We start from the raw sequence: 19,991 nt of genomic DNA, 5'->3' as shown, positions 1-19,991 counted from the left end.
AAAGCCAAATTTTTGGAAGGTCATTTCGGGGTCATCTGAGGTCAAATTAGTAAAACTGTTGGATGGACATGAAACTTGGTGGGTACAGTCAACATTTAAAGCCAAATTTTTGGAAGGTCATTTCGGGGTCACCAGGGGTCATCTGAGGTCAAATTAGTAAGAACTGTCGTATGGTCATGAAACTTGGTGGGTACAGTTACCATCGGCCAGATAATCGTGCCCAGCCGATAACCGCCAAATTCATTTACCTCTCTACCAACAGTTATCGCAAAAGCAGGCGGTCACAAAAGCAGGCGAGACTCGTGGTTCGAGAACCGCCTTGTATAGCTTCAAAATGATAGCAAAATTTTTCTCGCGCATTTGCACCATAAACTTATTCTAAGGATTCACTATACTTCAAGATTTTTTTCCACCCCAACCCCAACCCCTCCCAACCCCAATGTCAAAAAGAAATCTACGCCACTGTCCCCCGTGGATAACATCCATTGCATGCAAGTATATACCATCATACATAGTGCTGCTCATTCATACATGTATATCTTGCTGTCATCAAAAGTTCAAGGTTTGTTCCCTGAGGTGTGTCAGGAGGGTGAAAGTGCATAGGAACAATGCCGGAAACTACGTCACGCTATTGTTCGACCTAGGCTACATATTTTTAACGCATGCGTGTTCGTCAATACAGCTTTAGACTCCTCCACCTTCGCAACACGGTACGTGGAGTGACTGGAATCACACTGACGGCGGAGGAGAATACTAGCTGGTCAAACAGTTTAATTCTATCAAGCATATAATACCTAAGCAATCATCGTCATTTGATCTATTACTCACAGAATATATTGTATACTCAAAATATAATTTTAAAATAGTAAACCTGTTAACTTATATATTTGTGTACTAAAATATAAGGACACGTGATGTCGAAGACAAAATGGCCGCTAATCCGCCTATTGTGAGACCTAGGATACATATTTCGAAAGAGGGCAGCAGACTAGGATGCCTATCCCTTTGTCTATTATTCCTGGGTTTGTTTGAACAGTCTATATGGTTTGAACTATTGTTCTTTGTCGAGAACAAGTAGTTCTGTAGCTCATTGTATTTGTATGTTGATGTATGTACAATTTTGTACATATGGGGTAAAAACATTGATACATACATTGTGGATAATTGTATGATACCACTCCAGTATATGCCGCTGCTCATAATTATCTGTGACAGTCTAAAATTATTTAGGCCTATACGACCACAATGTTGTCTGCAATTTGCCGTCTTCCATTGGCGAGCCGCGCATTTGTCCCGGCCGTGTCCCATGCAGCAGTATACTGTCCAAGCAGACGCCTTCACCAAACCACAAGCCTACATGGAAAGATTGTGTTTGAGCGAATAAATGAACACGAAAGACCCCATCTGATGACCATAGAGAATGGAAAAAAGGTAGGTACAAAATTGTTATAATCCAAGGCTAGAGACGGGGCTAGAGGTAGGACTTTACAAGACTTTACAACTGCAATTTTGCACAGAAATGAATAGTAAATTTCATTGTAACAATCCATATTAATGTCTCGGTCCCAGCCGGTTTGTGTTCCTCCGTCACTAAACAAACCTTGTTTAGTGACGAAGGAGCACAAATCGGCTGCGACCGAGACTACAATCCATAATGTGTGATTTGCTCCACAGCGACGCCCTCAATTTTTGTTGAATTTCTACTTTTTGCATAATTGTAATGCCCAATGGTGTACTAAAATACCGTGTGAAAGACTAAGACTGGTATTTGAGGCATTGTGGAAGTGCTCTTAGCATGTTTTAAACATATTAATAGAGAAGAGCAAAGCACACTTACCAATGTGCCTTTTGTTTGAAACAAATCGGACATACGGTTTTCATAACACATCCATTTTGTTTATATCTTATTGTTTTTTTTTATCAATAATCAATATAGTTAGTGAGCTAAAATCATAACTGGAGAACTCATTAGTATGTAATATTTGCCAATATTTTGCTAATAATCTATGCATAAAATGTTTAGGGTACTTTTGATTTGCTTCAATTTTAATAGTTTGTCTTGTCAAAATGTCTTGTCAGAATCTTGTCAAAATGAAATGGGTAATCTTGTCAAATTTGGCGAGTTGGCGATCTTGTCAATTTGAATAGTTACTTGTTAAAATAAAATGGAACCTATTCATTTTGATAAGATTCCCAGGTCATATCACCTCATTTCAAACCGTCGAAATGTGCGTGAAGTTTATATGTTAACCAATTTTGCAATGCAGGTGGAGTTATTTTGTTTGAACTCTTTATTGCTTCATATCGTCTCAGTCCTCTATGGTAGAAGTGAGAAAAGAAAAGTCAGTTTCCTTTTTGTTTTTTTTTTATACATTATCGGGTTGATGGGCAATTTTCCACTTGAGACGAGCAGCGATGAGACCTCTGCTTGGTCCTGTAGGGCTATGGTAGTCTAGTCGGAAGAAGGGGATCCGGCACCATCGGGAATCGAGTTTTAATCGACGTCTCTAGGTCAGAAAAAGTGCGTATCATAGGCCTACATAAAAAAAACACTATAAGCTATGTTTTTTCAAAATTTGTCCCAAGGGGTCATATTTCACACAACAGGGTTCAAATTTCGAAATTGTTAAAAACCACGCCAAAGTATTCCCTGGTCCGTAATTCAGAAAAAGTATAGTTTGACCTATCTGCGATGTGTTTGACTTGATAACCCGTTATGAACCAAGTACATGTATGTGCAAAGTAACCTAAATATAGAGCAGGAATAATATCGTTATGAATTCGGCAGACGGCCGAATCCGGATTCGGCTTTTGGTAAATTCATTTTACGCATGCATTATTTTTTAATTAGAGAACAAGGGATCTATGCTTTACCTATAGAGGGCAGCATATCGATTATTTAACGGATATCGTCGTTGACCGCACTGCGATGCACCGTTAGCTAACCCTGTATGTCGCCCTCTTTTGATTACTTATTATGCTGTTATCATCTGATCTCCGTTAAAAATGATATGCTGCCCTCTATTATGTACATCATTGATCCCTTGTTCTCTAATTCAAATGTTATGCATGCGTAAAATGAATTTACCAAAAGCCGAATCCGGATTCGGCCGTCTGCCGAATTCATAACGATATCAAAGATATTTTTGAGCAATTTCCAGTTCCACATATTGCAAAGTCGTAGGGAAAATTTCCTTGTCTAAACATTGATAGCGGCCTTAACAAAAGGTTTTGTTTTTATGTAGTCCTCAAGCGGTCATATTGTCGGGCTCCACAAGGGTCTATAATCTAAAAATGCTCAGATTGTCATAAAATTGGTCTTAAATCGTTCGTCTTGCAAACATAATTCAAATAAAGAATAGTTTGTACCATCTACAGTGTCTATATAGTTAGCTATCTGAAACCTAACACATTATTTTCGCTTATCTATATAACACCTGCAGGTGATACCGACGTTTTCTGCCGAAGAAATGGCTACTCGGATGGCTAAACTACGCAGTCTCATGACTGAAAATGACATGGAAGCTGTCTTGTTCACGTCCTATCATAACATCAATTACTATTCCGATTTCCTCCATGTTGCATTTGGGCGTCCTTACGGTTTAGCAATAACCCATGATAGCGCTACCATAATATCAGGTCTGGTCGATTGGGCGCAGCCTTGGCGTCGTGCGATTGCGAATAATTGTGGCAATTTAATCTACACGGACTGGCAACGCGATAACTATTGGCGCGCAGTTCAAAAACTACTTGGGCACGTGCGTGGTAAAGTCGGTGTCGAAACAGACCACATGACGATAGTGAATAAACCCAAGTTCCAGCAAGCAGTACCGTATGCGGCAGAGATGCTCGACATAAGCGTACCCGCTATGCAATTAAGGATTGTTAAATCGGATGAAGAGGTAGCCCATCTTAGAAAGATGGCGGCTATCGCCGAAGAGGGTGGCATGGCACAAGTGAAGGCAATGAAGGAAGGGGCGGCTGATTACGAGATCGCCCTGCATGGAACACAAGCCATGGTTAAGAGTATTGCCAAAACATTTCCAGTTGGAACTGAACTTAGGGATAGTAAGTACATGTATGTGCAAAATAACCTAAATATAGAGCAGGAATAAATATCAAAGAGTAGGAAGCTAAAATTATTTTTGAGCAATTTCCAGTTCCACACAAAGTCGTAGGGAAAATTTCCTTGTCTAAACATTGATAGCGGCCTTAACAAAAGGTTTTCACCAGGGTTGTTCAATATGCACCAAAATATTATTGATCAGGCTGAAAGTCAAGAGTTGTTATCTGTTTAGACTCCCTGTCAGTCCGTGGTTCCGTGGTTCATGGTTTATTATTAATGTTCAAAGCAGAAGTCCATGTTTTGATGCGTAGTTTTATGAAACCGAAAAAATGTTCAAAGCAGAAAATATTTAACAAACTGGAAATAGTTTTGTGTATCGTATAAGTGTAAATGGTGACAACATTTTGTTTGATACAATATCGGTAATGACTGAGGGCATATATAGGGGCCTATATCAGTTTCCCTTCAAAACTGGCGTGGTTTTGTTAACATTTTGTTTGATGCAACTTTGGTAATGACGGAGGGCTTATCAGTTTCCCTTCAAGTGAATCTATATAATCTGAACAGTAAAGCGCTCCACAGACTCCGAGTATTGTACGTACAATATTGTATGTACTGCATGTAGGTTATTTAATCTATTGCCATTATATTTCCAGTAATGTGTAAGTTCTAACGAATGTTTGATGACGAAAAATCGATAATATGTTACATGTAATATCTAGTAGAAATATCGATTTTACGTCATCAAACATTCGTTAGAACTTAAACATTACTGGAAATAGAATGGCAATAGATTAAATAACGTACATATTGTACATACAATATTTTACGTACAATAAAAAGTCTGTATACTGCTTTAAACAAAGCATGAACTGGTTTCGTATATTCTGGCCCGAGCATGCAGAACTAATTATACTAGTGTTTATTTTGTTCAATTTTTAAAAAAACTATTGGTCGGATCAATCCTGCTGATCCGAACCGTGGCTACGCGCCTGAATAATCATGTTTTTATTTGATGTTCTCAATTTGCAGCATGGGTGTATTTTCATACTGGTCCTAACACGGACTCATGCCACAGTCCTCCAGTAGGACTGACTGTGAAGAAGGGTGTGGTCTCAAGTATCAACGCATTCCCTATGGTTGGCGGGTAAGAAAAATGCAGGTTGCGACAGTGATGAGGACTGTAGCGATATGGTGACGATGAGAAGGAGGAGGAGGAGAGGAGGATGGTGGTGGTGGTGGTGGTGATGATGATGATGATGATGATGATGATGGTAGAGGTGGTGATGATGATGATGATGATGATGATGATGATGATGATGATGATGATGATAGTGGTGCTGGTGATGATTATGATGATGATGATGATGATGATGATGATGATGATGATGGTGATGATGGTGATGATGATGATGATGATGATGATGATGGTAGAGGTGGTGATGATGATGATGATGATGATGATAATGGTGCTGGTGATGGTGATGATTATGATGATGATGATGATGATGATGATGGTGGTAGAGGTGATGATGATGATGATGACGTCGTCGTCGTTATTTTGGGGGTTTTATTTGACAAATCCGAGACTGAGGAAACACTTTTCAGAAACATTTTTTACACAATCTGCCCGTCAAAATGTATAAACTTGGAATATTCATATTAAACTTATTGACTTGACCATCCATATCTGCAATTTGAGTTATTTTTTAGGATAAATTATACGTTAAGAAAAAACACCCCGCACTTCGGACGTTGGTTTCCAGACCACCTACAAACTTGTTTTGTGTTTATAAACTTGTTTTGCGTTTATAAAGACCTGCAAATGTGGACCTCAAGTTAACTTTTACCTCCATTGGGCGTCCCCGGTTTGTCGAAATCAGCCAAAATACAAAGCAGCCTGTAATTGGTATGTAAACAGCTTAGTGTGTCCGGTGGGTATGCGGTTAATATCAGTCCATACGGTCCACGGTTGGTTGTTTTCTGGTCAAAAAAGGTCCACGGTTGCAGGTTTTACATTACAAGTAGGGAGGTGTGGTGGGGTGTAAGTGTGTTATTTTTGCCTAATTTAGGATAGTTTCTTATGCACACAGCTACTATGCTGCATTCGAACGCACAGCTTTCTTGGACCATGTACCGGACGAGAACCTTCGCATTTGGGAAATCAACTGTGAAGTAACCCGACGAGGAATCGAACTCATCAAACCTGGGGTTAAGTGTAAGGATGTAGCCATGGAGTTAAATGAATTATTCCGCAAGCATGATCTGCCAGATGCCAGACCCTTTGGATACGGCCATTCTTTCGGAATATTGTGTCATTATTATGGGAGAGAAGCAGGTAAAAGAGCGTCTGCCTAGTATATGGGATGTCCTGGGTTTATTTATTGCTCACTAAAGTTATTAGGCCTACTATCAGTTTATATATTATAGGTAACCAAAGCAAGGTTTCCTTTTTATTAAGAAATATGTAATTATTATCCCATACTATCATCTACACTCTCAATAAAAAATACTCAATTTTGAGTAAAACGGGGAAAAGCTCAGCATATTGAGTCACGAGGTACTCGAACGTTGAATAATTTATTTTTTAACGTTACATCAGCGTTGATTTCTAAGTGACTCAATCATAGTACTTTGTGACTCAATCTTGGCACTAGTGACTCAATCGGAGTACTAAGTGACTCAATCTGAGTACTAAGTGACTCAATCTGAGTACTAAGTGACCCCAATCTGAGTACTAAGTGTCTCAATCCGAGTATTAAATGACTCAATCTGAGTACTAAGTGACTCAATCTGGGTATTAAGTGACTCAATCTGAGTACTGACTCAATCTGAGTACTAAGTGACTCAATCTGAGTATTAAGTGACTCAATTTGAGTACTAAGTGACTCAATCTGGGTATTAAGTGACCTAATCTGAGTACTAAAATTTTGGGTCAACAAATCACAACTTCCGTCGGTAAAAAATATTTCCGTCGGTACCTTTACAAGTTGTGCCCCCTTGGTTCCAAAATCCTGGCTACGCCACTGCTTTTTACTCAATATTCTTTGAAGTTTCCCTAGATTATGATCTAAATTCTGCCGAATCCAACAAAACCCAAAACCAGAGATGTCTCCCTTGAGCAGGACAGGGACAAAATAGCCACGGTTGTTTGATGGGATCATTTATTAGTTTTTCAAACAAAACATAATGTACAACCAAATTTTAGGCTTAAACAGCTAAAAGCAATATTATGCTAATATATACAGATGATTTTGAGTCATTCGCAACTTTAATTTCCCCTCTTTAACAAAATTATATACTTTTATAGCATTTTTTAAAGCTTTTTCGGATATAAAATGTGGCTATCAATGCCAAAATTGGTGGCGCAATTTAGTTACTGGAAATTACTCTTTCAAGCTTTTATTACAAATAATTCCTTTTATTTTTTGATAAAATGTGTTTATAAAATTTCCTTGTTGCTTGTTTCACCTATTCCGGCTGTTTTAATGGCAGTATTAATCACCTACCTCTTGCAAATAAAGAAATATGATTTAGGATAAATAGCGCCATCTATAGTTTGCATTTAGTTAAAAATGAAGCCAATTATATATACATCAAACAATAGCTCCTCCACACAAACCACCCGTGGAGGCAAGATTAATCTTTGGTGAACCACCACACTGTAAAGACGGTGTCTTGCAGAAAGACACATCATGTGAAGCCAGTTTTGAGACACGTATCTAGTTAGACACAAAGTCACGTCTCTATACAAGACATGTTAAAATGTCACATCTTTAAGCAAGACACTCATACACAAGTCATGTTTTCATGCAAGACACTTTAGTTTCGCAAGACTTTGAGACTTTTCGTATGTCTTTGAGACCGGTTATGAGATACAAACTTGCTCGGGAGAAATCTAGGAGATAACGCTGACGATACTTCGGCCAGGCACAAGTAACCTGGTGAAGATCAAGAGGGTCGCCGTAGATAGCTGGCCGTGGAATTTTTTATAGGACAGGCAAGTGTAGCCAACAATCGGGCATATTACCCTGAACGAAACCGACTGTAACGAGGTATTTTATCATGAGTCATCTGTTCCGCCTTTCCCATAAACCACGGGGAGAGCGGATTTATTTCAATTTTTGGTCCTGCGGGGAATTGAACCCGGGACTTCTAGCTCCAAAGGCAAATACCTTAACCAGTGTGCCATGCTGCTCCATTTTTGTACTTAATTTTTCTACTTAACTCCACTTTTCTTCTTAATTTCTTTCTTGCAGCTTTGGAATTCCGTGAAGACATCGAGACTGTGTTAGAGCCTAATATGGTAGTCTCCATGGAGCCTATGACAGTCATACAGGAAGGAATGCCCGGTGCAGGAGGCTACAGGGAACACGACATGGTGCTTGTGACTGAAGATGGAAACGAAGATTTAAACACGATAGGTTTCGGCCCCGAACATTTCGTTATTAAACATTAATAGGCCTATATAAGAGGTGTGACATGATTTACTCCCGAGGAGTGCTGTATTTCACTATGATCTGATGATCGGGAGTAGATTGCCAATAATAATTGCCAAACATTTAGCGAATCTCCCTATGAAAGGTGATACACTGTTAAAAATGCATGTAATATTACTAAGTGAAATCGTAACTTTACAGTAAGTTTGGTGTCAAAAAACAGCCGACAGGATTAGTTAAACAAACCGAACATTTTTTTGCAGTGATATATGCGGTATAATTACAATTTAAATGTAAAACAAAGTAAAAAAAAATATGTCGGTAAAAATAGCATCGTATTTGAGAATAGATCGTGATTCTACGTTGACCGTAGTATATCTCTCGTAATAATAAGTGCTTCTATTTGTAATTTTACAGAGATTTTCATGTTATGATAAAGAATTAGTAGATAATTAAATCTGGTCAACCAGAAAAACTCACTTTTGGTCAGATGGAATCACCAACGTTTCGGCCAAAACCTTTGGCCTTCTGGGTGGATGATTTAGGGTCATCCGAGGTCAATCGATGACCCTAAATCATCCACCCAGCTGAAGGCCAAAGGTTTTGGCCGAAACGTCGGTGATTCCATCTGACCAAAAGTGAGTTTTTCTGGTTGACCAGATTTAATTATCTACTAATTGATCAAATCCCAGATGACTGAAAGTATACACAGTGTTATGATAAAGAAGATACTATACTATTAATTAATTAATAATTATTATAAATTTAAAATAAAATAATAATAATAATAATAAAAAGTAGATTGCTATTCTATCAGCAACAATATCATCAGTATGTAGCCTACTTACTTCATCAACACCAATATTACCAGTATATAGCAACCTACTTCATCAACACCAATATCAGCAGTAGATAGCAACCTACTTCATCAACACCAACATCAGCTTTAGATAGCAACCTACTTCATCAACACCAATATCAGCAGTAGATAGTAACATACTTCATCAACACCAGTATCAGCAGTAGATAGCAACCTACTTCATCAACATCAATATCAGCAGTAGATAACAACCTACTTCAACAACATCAATATCAGCAGTAGATAGCAACCTACTTCATCAACACCAATATCAGCAGTAGATAGCAACCTACTAGCTACTTCATCAACATCGATATCAGCAGTAGATGGAAGCCTACTTCATCAACACCGATATCAGCAGTAGTTAGCAACCTACTTCATCAACACCAATATCAGCGGTAGATAACATCAGCAATAGATAGCAACCTACTTCGTCAACACCAATATCAGCAGTAGATATAGCAACCTGCTTCATCAACACCAATATCAGCAGTAGATAGCAACCTACTTCATCAACATCAATATCAGCAGTAGATAGCAACCTGCTTCATCATCACGAATATCCGCAGTAGATAGCAACCTACTTCATCAACACCAATATCAGCATGCAGCAGTATATAGCAACTTACTTCATCAACACCAATATCAGCAGTAGATAGCAACCTACTTCATCAACATCAATATCAGCAGTAGATGGCAACCTACTTCATCAACATCAATATCAGCAGTAGATAGCAACCTACGTCATTAACACTAATACCAGCAATAGATGGCAACCTACTTCATCATCACCAATATCAGCAGTAGATAGCAACCTACTTCATCAACACCAATATCAGCAGTAGATAGCAACCTACTTCATCAACACCAATATCAGCAGTAGATAGCAACCTACTTCATCATCACCAATATCCGCAGTAGATAGCAACCTACTTCATCAACACCAATATCAGCAGTAGATAGCCAACCTACTTCATCAACACCAATATCAGCAGTAGATAGCAACATACTTCATCAACACCAATATCAGCAGTAGATAGCAACCTACTTCATCAACACCAGTATCAGCAGTAGATAGCAACCTACTTCATCAACACCAACATCAGCAGTAGATAGCAACCTACTGCATCAACACCAATATCAGCAGTAGATAGCAACCTACTGCATCAACACCAATATCAGCAGTAGATAGCCACCACTTTATCAACACCAATATCAGTAGTAGATAACAACCTACTTCATCGACATCAATATCAGCAGTAGATTTCATCAGCAACAATATCATCAGTAAATAGCCAACTTATTTCATCAGCAACAATATCAGGAGTAGGTAGCAACCAGCGTCATCAACGCCAATATCAGCAGTAGATAGCAATTTATACTTCATCAACACCACTATCAGCAGTAGATAGCAGGTTACTTCATCAACACTAATATCAGCAGTAGATTGCTAACCTACTTCATTAACACCACTATCAGCAGAAGACTCTTTAGCAATAATATTGAAAATAAGAAATTAAATTTTTTAAATATAATCCCCAATTCCAAATTCACTAGAAAACATTGTTAATTAACAGTAACACGCTATCCTTACGAATGTTAGAAGACTGTTACAGAATATTTTAGTAACACGAATGAATTTTTCTCATGATTATTATCTGAATACTTCAACAGGATTTAATTAATTGTTTCAATTTTGCAATTAGCGTACGCTTTATAATGCCTTTTTACATGCACATTATAAGAGTCCATATCATTAGTACTGCAGTATTAAGTGAAATTGAATATTTAAAATGTAACTTGAAACCTTTTAATGGTTTCATGTGCGTATTATTTTCATTTCAATTAAGACTTTCAACCAAGTCTACATTTTTACATGTTACCGTGTCTGGGTTATGGTAAAACTAAGGATCGAGTTAAAAGAATAAACCATTAATAAAGAAAAATATATATTTGAGCTTTTTTGGAGCCAGAATGAAACATTAAATTTAATTATCCTGCCGGAAGATGAAAACAAATATTAGTCTCTTTACAATAACTCATTTTATGTATTTGAAATTACAGAAAGGTTTAATAATCACCGGTAATAATCACACATATATGAGAAATATCTCGAGACTTGTAAACAGTCTACATCTGTCAGTGGGGTATATAATACCATTATCAACAGTAGATAGCAACCTACTTCATCAACATGAATATCAGCAGTAGATAGCCACCTACTTCATCAACAGGAATATCAGCAGTAGATAGCAACCTACTTCATCAACAGGAATATCCGCAGTAGATAGCTACCTACTTTAACAGGAATATCAGCAGCAGATAGCCACCTACTTCATCATCAGGAATATCAGCAGTAGATAGCCACCTATTCATCAACAAGAATATCAGCAGTAGATAGCAACCTACTTCATCAACAGGAATATCAGCAGTAGATAGCCATCTACTTCATCAACAGGAATATCAGTAGTAGATGGCAACCTATTTCATCAACACCAACATCAGCAGTAGATAGCAACCTACTTCATCAACACCAATATCAGCATGCAGCAGTATTTAGCAACTTACTTCATCAACACCAATATCAGCAGTAGATAGCAACCTACTTCATCAACATCAATATCAGCAGTAGATGGCAACCTACTTCATCAACATCAATATCAGCAGTAGATAGCAACCTACGTCATTAACACTAATACCAGCAATAGATGGCAACCTACTTCATCATCACCAATATCAGCAGTAGATAGCAACCTACTTCATCAACACCAATATCAGCAGTAGATAGCAACCTACTTCATCAACACCAATATCAGCAGTAGATAGCAACCTACTTCATCATCACCAATATCCGCAGTAGATAGCAACCTACTTCATCAACACCAATATCAGCAGTAGATAGCCAACCTACTTCATCAACACCAATATCAGCAGTAGATAGCAACCTACTTCATCAACACCAATATCAGCAGTAGATAGCAACCTACTTCATCAACACCAATACCAGCAGTAGATAGCAGTCTACTTCATCAACATCAATATCAGCAGTAGATGGCAACCTATTTCATCAACACCAACATCAGCAGTAGATAGCCACCTACTGCATCAACACCAATATCAGCATTAGATAGCCACCACTTTATCAACACCAATATCAGTAGTAGATAACAACCTACTTCATCAACACCAATATCAGTAGTAGATAACAACCTACTTCATCGACATCAATATCAGCAGTAGATTTCATCAGCAACAATATCATCAGTAAATAGCCAACTTACTTCATCAGCAACAATATCAGGAGTAGGTAGCAACCAGCGTCATCAACGCCAATATCAGCAGTAGATAGCAATTTATACTTCATCAACACCACTATCAGCAGTAGATAGCAGCTTACTTCATCAACACTAATATCAGCAGTAGATTGCTAACCTACTTCATTAACACCACTATCAGTAGAAGACTCTTTAGCAATAATATTGAAAATAAGAAATTAAATTTTTTAAATATAATCCCCAATTCCAAATTCACTAGAAAACATTGTTAATTAACAGTAACACGCTATCCTTACGAATGTTAGAAGACTGTTACAAAATATTTTAGTAACACGAATGAATTTTTCTCATGATTATTATCTGAATACTTCATCAGGATTTAATTAATTGTTTCAATTTTGCAATTAGCGCCCGCTTATAATGCGTTTTTACATGCACATTATAAGAGTCCATATCATTAGTGCTGCAGTATTAAGTGAAATTGAATATTTAAAATGTAACCTGAAACCTTTTAATGGTTTCATGTGCGTATTATTTTCATTTCAATTAAGACTTTCAACCAAGTCTACATTTTGACATGTTACCGTGTCTGGGTTATGGTAAAACTAAGGATCGAGTTAAAAAAAAGAAGAATAAACCATTGATTTAAAAAAAAGAGCTTTTTTTGGTTATCCAGAGTGAAACATTAAATTATACTATCCTATCGGGAGATGGAAACTAATATTAGTCTCTTTACAAATGCCAATTTTATATTTTGAAATAACGGAAAAGCTTAATAATCACCGGTAATAATCACACATATAACTGGACGCGGCAAATCAGCCGTAAAGTCGGCCCCGGTCAATTTTGTTTTATTTCGTGTTTAGAAAATATATACCATAAGCTTTAAAATGGTATATCATTTGACTTCAAACGATATCCAAAAGCGGGGTTATGATTTGTTGAACTCTGTTCCTTCGACAAAATTGTATTTTTATCGGTTCTACATGTGTCTCTTTTTCTACATTTCTGGTAATAAATATCCAACAGTCATAATTGGCGGTCATTTCAAATCATCCCCAAGTCAACGAGGTTCAGAAATATCCTCTCATTGTCCATTGTTGATTATGCATACCTAGACAAAATACAATGCTTTGTTATCTACCACTTGAACAGGATTTAGCCAAAGCAAACAAAGACAAGAACTATTCTATAGAAATAGGTAGAAGCTTAGGCCTATTATCCTCTTCAGCAGTAGTATTATTGATTGATTTAAACAGCGTTTGATAAGATACTTGTCGCAACGAATTGATACACCTATGAATACGACCTTCACATACATTTTACACTTTAACTCAGAATACAATATGTCGAGTTTACGGCTGATTCGCCGCGTCCACTCACATATTATGAGAAATATCTCGAGACTTGTAAACAGTCTACATCTATCAGCGGGGGTATATAAGTCTGGCATACGGGTCATTTCCGCGCACAAGCCTTTTTCATCCCCGCCTTTACACAGGGAAGAGAGAGCTACCAAATTCAACTCATCTTACTGATTAGCAGATCACCTTATCACCGTCTTCTTTCATTTTATACAGCACCGATTTTTACCAAAAATCAATATGGTAAGTGAATTCTTCTTATATTTCAAAATGTTGTTCGTTAATAATAGCTTTTAAGGATGTATTTTATGTGCATGTATAGAGAGGTATAGGCTATGCAAGCATCAGGTAGGGATAAAATCCCATAAAATTAGCATTTATGCTCGCATTTGAAGTGCACTTCAACACTGAATTTATACTTGAAATGCTAGAAATGAGCGATCAATCAGTAACAAATAGAATACATTCTTATGGTGTTGAAAAAGGAGGATTCAGTTGATTAAATACAAGGCGATTGGTCGCAACCAACAATTGGAGTATGAATTAGCTTTATCGGACATCAAACACGTTTTATTCGTGTATACCATATCTTATGATCTGGATTTGAATATCTAACGTGTTATTTTAAGCGTAAGCATGAGAGTAACTGATCTGATATAAATATAGTTTTCTTGTCATCTTATATACGGTTAAATGTGATATTTGAGATTAAAACCACTAAGTGGCCCTTTTCCATGAAATTGTATTTCTAAAATCAATGTCAATTATTGGCACTGGCTATTTTAGCATATCAAAACTAATCTATTTTATGCAGTTCTGACGTAAATTCGAATTATCTGTTCACATTCAGAATTATACCAGACAATTTGTAATTGATTTTCTAATGTATGCACATTTAAAGGCAATGATAGCATGTATATAGACACAATAATGGAAAACGTTATCTTATGAACAAGATACTTTCACAATTACAAATGCTGAGTCTTTCGTCAAATTCTCATTAAACTCAACGAATTAATATTTGATATTAAAAAATTATCCAATATTGCTGTTATCATTTGTGATTCATGTCATAGATTGCTTTACGTATCAATTGGTCTTATATTAAATTATATCAAAATGAAATTCAATGTTCAAAATAATTATGGGAATGTTTAAACTCAGACTCAAACCTCAACAGCTGCATAATGTGCAAATAATTGTTTGATGAGTAATACGAACATGATATTGATAATAGTATTAACAAATGTGCAATAATAGGCCACAAATGAATGCGTATCTGGGTATGGGATGTGGGCGGGTGGGATATATTTGGAGGGAATTCGAGCGTCGTGTAAGTGAATTTACGAAATATATGCTTAGATCTCAGTTCATGCACAGTGTGCAATCAATGTACTCTTTCCGATACCAGCTACGCCCTATTCATGCTGTTTGATATGCTTTTATCTGCACTGCAAAGACACCAGAGCGATACTTAATAAACATCCCCACGTGTTGGTTGGTGGTAGGTATAGTTGTGTATTATGTGTGTGAAACACAATATGATATAGCATCGGAGACATATTTTGCAAGTATATCCCGCGTATAAGGAAAGCCTACGATGATAGAGAGCTTGCGAAATGAAGTTACTTTAACTTTATCTTTAACGTCTAGAGGATTATAGAGGATTATGTATTCAAAACCACCTTGGTTTTGAATACATAATCCTCTATAATCCTCTAGACGTTAAAGTTAAAGTTAAAGTAACTTCATTTCGCAAGCTCTCTAATGTCCCCTCTTGTTGTTCCAAAATAGCGCACCAATTATTCTGTTTAAATTCAGGCAAACGGTATTTTAAATGATATTGGTACTTCAATTGACTATTTTTCATGTACTGCATAATGAATATCGCTTATACGTTGATACTTTAATTTTCAACCCCCATTTTAATTTGAAAAACGCATGGTGTAATAAAAATGGACAGATTCAATAAAATGGTTCTGGGGAGAATTATTCAGGATAAGTAATTAATGAATTTACAATCAATGCCCCGTGCACTATATTTATATACGCCGTGTCATACTTCCTATTAGCTGAACCAATTTACCAAAAGCGCTTGATATTATTTATGCATTTTTATAGTTATGTAAAACGACCAGAATGGAACCAATTGTCAGACTTCCCAGCAAACACAAAATGTGTTCGATAACCATTGCAAAAGGTTGCCAGGAAAGGTTTCAATGACGGGTATAAATGTCTTGGTGATTTTTGTTTCAATATTTAAAATTGCTGCAAAACATTTTAACATATTGTTATTTAAGTTAACAAAATATTTAACAATAACAAAGAAAAATCATATTAAAATATGAAAAAGTAAATGAACGGGCGTTTTGAATACCAGTAATTTTTACGCCATTTAAATAATCTATGAATGTAATTAACATCAACTGTTATAGTTACCAATACTATGCGATGCCTAGTATCGTAAATGGTGTATCGTTGTAGTCTGTTGTGCATCAATTAATAGTTGACTATAATGATTATTCAATAAATCTGTCCTTTTCTGAGTCAATAGTTGGTTTCATTTTTGTGATTTAATTGATCTTATATCACGTATCAAAGCTTTCATAATTTATGATCAAATAATCATCAGAAGAAATCGGACGAGGCTAATACATCTGTATCCAGGCGGCGGATGACATGATCGAGCCGGCAACTCGTGAAACCGCCCGGCCGTATGGCATTTTCCATATACTCGATTAGTTTTGTGGGGTTCATTATCGAACCCCAACGGTTTTAGCTTGTATTTATATTATTTATCAACATAGGCCTATTTGTTTGTGATATTTCAAGCGTTTAAAAATTTCAAAATAATCCCATTCAATTACACGGTTGACGATGAAAATTTACTGAATTTAGGGACTGCACGTCATACACCACCTGTCTGTATCAAAATGATTTGGTACCCATCAATTTTGGTGTTTGTTGAAAAGCCTGCCTCTTTCAACAATGTTCAAATGCAATACTGGAATACAAAATGTCCAGAATGTATAGTTTATGACTTGTTACCGGTATGTAATTGATCTACAAATTATTTGAATCGTGATCTTAAATTTTGATGTGTTAGACTCATCCATTATCAATGAAAACTGATAAGTACAATCATTTTGATATAGCTTGAAACCTAATATCATTCTGCAAATGAATAATTTATATATTAGTATCATACTGTTATGAAAACGGTCTAGCATAATAATTTTCAATCACACTATTTTGTCTGTACCTTAAATATATTATGAATTATTATAAGTTATCTAGTGGTATATGGTATGGTATAGCCAATATGTGTATGAAAACGAGCACTATTATACGGTAGGTCTATATTATATTTTCATCCCCAAATAAAATAATAATCTTTATTTGTCATTATTATTGTGCATAGCTGGTATAAGACTATTCATGCATTTCTGATTTTGCTCTGTCTTTACCTGTGGCGTATTTTATATTTTATTCAAGAAACCAAGAAAAGATGGTACACTTTGCCTAACACAATCACCGAAAATTATTTCATTTGCATCGGAATAAAACCAACGAAGACAAGCTGAAATTAACGATGCATATTGTGCCGACAAAAAAAGCAGACGATTTTTTCAGATCCTATTTAACACTCTTCACGCGGGTGTCGACTGCAGACGACATGTTTCAAAACATTTTTAAAAATTCAAAAATTTCAGAAATGTAAATTTTCATGACCATATTTGGAATCAGCATGAAAAATGCATTAAAATGAGTACAAACAAGCCTAGTATTGGTTCAGTGGTTCTTGAGATAGTTCTTGATATTTTGAGAAAATATCTCAAAACTTGGGACTTCTTATGTTGAAGCCTATGGCTAGCATGCAGATCATTAATATTCAAGTATTACCACTATTGGGACCACCATACGTTGATCTTATGCATATTAATCATTTAGAGTATGTGCAATGCATGTAAATGTCTATGCACGTATAGTTTTATTGTATTATGTATAATAGTAATTCAAAACGTGTGTAACAGCATAATGTAATAAATATTTCAGTATTTCCCAAATGGTGTAATATACTGTAGATTCAAGTAATTCAAGCTCAAACATACTAGTGAAATCACATTCGTGTCCTTTGTTATAATGAAATTTGTACTTTTTTTCATTAAAAAAACCCACTTTCTTGAACTTGGATTTGGTTTACAAAAAATAAAGATATACTCTATATGTGTAAGATTAGACTTTATTGTAAGAAAGGAATATATTGAAAGGAAGTGCAGCATAATTCATATCAAAATATTTTTAATAAACAGGTATTTGATGATAACATTCTTCGATAATAAAGAAAATATTGAGAATGCGGAGGTTTATCTAGTATTGTTGTTAGCGTATTACTATCTTCGGTAGATAGCAGCAGAAGTAACGACTCCCCAGCATTATAGTTTCATGATATCGTCATTCTGGAAAACCTCGGTCATGCCTCGCTTCAGCCGCGCCACCCTAACATAAAGGCCGTAAGCCCGGCATGGCTTCCGTAGTAAAGACTTGCAATTAATGAAGTTCTAATATGGAAGAGCCCCGCAGGGCATGAAAGCAAGAGTAAATATAACAATTTGTGACACCAAAGATATATAAATAAATTTAAAGCTTCCCGGTATGTGGCGGAGGGGAGGCTGGAAATTAAATAGCAAACCACAACAAACAATATTTATCATTCTTGCCCCATAGCGAAGCGAGGCATGACCGAGGTTTTGCCACACATACTCGTACCACCATACGCCATGCTATCTTCAGTAGATAGCAGGAAAATATGTAAAATTCTTGCCACACCAATTATACTGTTTTTTACATCTACTGCAGTTTTTAAGCATCATTCACACTCATAATATTCTCATACCAATGATGGGCTACTCCAGTTGAAATCCACATTGAAAACCAGGCGGCGGATGACATGATCGAGCCGGCAACTCGTGAAACCGCCCGGCCGTATGGCATTTTCCATATACTCTGTTAGTTTTGTGGGGTTCATTATCGAACGGTTTTAGCTTGTATTTATATTATTTATCAACATAGGCCTATTTGTTTGTGATATTTCAAGCGTTTTAAAATTTCAAAATAATCCCATTCAATAACACGGTTGACGATGAAAATTTACTGAATTTAGGGAATGCACGTCATACACCACCTGTTGAAAACATGATATCAATCCTCCACACAAGGAGTGTGAATTTAAAATGGGATTACCTGAATACCGTCCGTAGCAGATATGCATACATGGTATAAAGTATATCGTCATGATAAAAAGAGCCTCATCAGTCAAAGAAAAAGAATCTAAAAAAAAGAAAAAAGAAGACAGCACTGTGTTCCATTTTACAGGAGAATTGTTCTATATTTATAGGTTTAATATTTCATGCATTGATTGGAACGAGCATTAGGCATCCATAGTAAAAAAAACAGATTTATGAACTACTTTTAGTTTTACAACAACGTTTATTCTAATTATAGATTTAATACGTCAGGTATTCATGGTATTGACTGGAAAATTGAACGAGGTATAGGCCCCTACAGACGAAAAATATGGCTACCATTTGTACAAGAGAACTTGTTCTATTAATCATGTTAATCATCATTGACTGGAACGAGGTATATAATCGTAAATTGGCAATACGAATCATCGAGGGTACCTATGATTCATCCAGCAATTAATTTCTGATTATCATCGTAGTGGGCATCTGTGTGTTTGCAACACTGATTCAAAAGAACAAAATTATGTCAGATTTTCTAGTCGTAAAATGATAAGGCCGGAAAGCAAAATTAGGGCATCGGCATTTTGCATTATTATGTATGTGTTTGAATGCATTTGCTATACTTTAATGCAAAGCTTATCAAAATGACTCTAAAAGTATTATAGCATAGTTGATGAGAGAATTGCAATTTAGATTTTGAAAAGCAGAATCTTAATTAACAGGTCGAACTTTAAAAAAAAGA

At 36.3% G+C, this 19,991-nt stretch overlaps 2 protein-coding genes across 2 annotated transcripts in view; both read left to right on the top strand.

Moving 5' to 3' along the window:
- Positions 1 to 1,082: 1,082 nt before the first annotated feature.
- On the top strand, positions 1,083 to 8,577 carry LOC140140737 (creatinase-like). The gene is made up of 5 exons (XM_072162483.1): positions 1,083 to 1,431; positions 3,444 to 4,068; positions 5,099 to 5,213; positions 6,160 to 6,404; positions 8,326 to 8,577. Exons 1-5 carry the CDS (start codon positions 1,246 to 1,248, stop codon positions 8,523 to 8,525), a joined length of 1,371 nt encoding a protein of 456 aa, XP_072018584.1. The 5' UTR covers positions 1,083 to 1,245; the 3' UTR covers positions 8,526 to 8,577.
- Positions 8,578 to 14,091: 5,514 nt separating this feature from the next.
- The window catches only part of LOC140141350 (tubulin alpha-1C chain-like), a 19,280-nt gene continuing 13,380 nt past the window's right edge, over positions 14,092 to 19,991 (top strand). Inside the window, exon 1 of the mRNA XM_072163185.1 lies at positions 14,092 to 14,246. Coding sequence (XP_072019286.1) covers positions 14,244 to 14,246 — 3 coding nt within the window. The 5' untranslated portion in view covers positions 14,092 to 14,243. The remainder of the gene's footprint in view (positions 14,247 to 19,991) is intronic.

Source organism: Amphiura filiformis, chromosome 19 (assembly GCF_039555335.1).
Source record: "Amphiura filiformis chromosome 19, Afil_fr2py, whole genome shotgun sequence".
Lineage (NCBI taxonomy): Eukaryota > Metazoa > Echinodermata > Ophiuroidea > Amphilepidida > Amphiuridae > Amphiura > Amphiura filiformis.
This window is presented reverse-complemented; position numbering and strand designations above follow the sequence as displayed.

Bases quoted from the DNA above. Each gene is read 5' to 3' on its own strand.
- LOC140140737 (XM_072162483.1), top strand. From the start codon at position 1,246: ATGTTGTCTGCAATTTGCCGTCTTCCATTGGCGAGCCGCGCATTTGTC. The intron at 1,432-3,443 runs GTAGGTACAAAA...TAACACCTGCAG, and splicing joins CCATAGAGAATGGAAAAAAG to GTGATACCGACGTTTTCTGC. The intron at 4,069-5,098 runs GTAAGTACATGT...CTCAATTTGCAG, and splicing joins TGGAACTGAACTTAGGGATA to CATGGGTGTATTTTCATACT.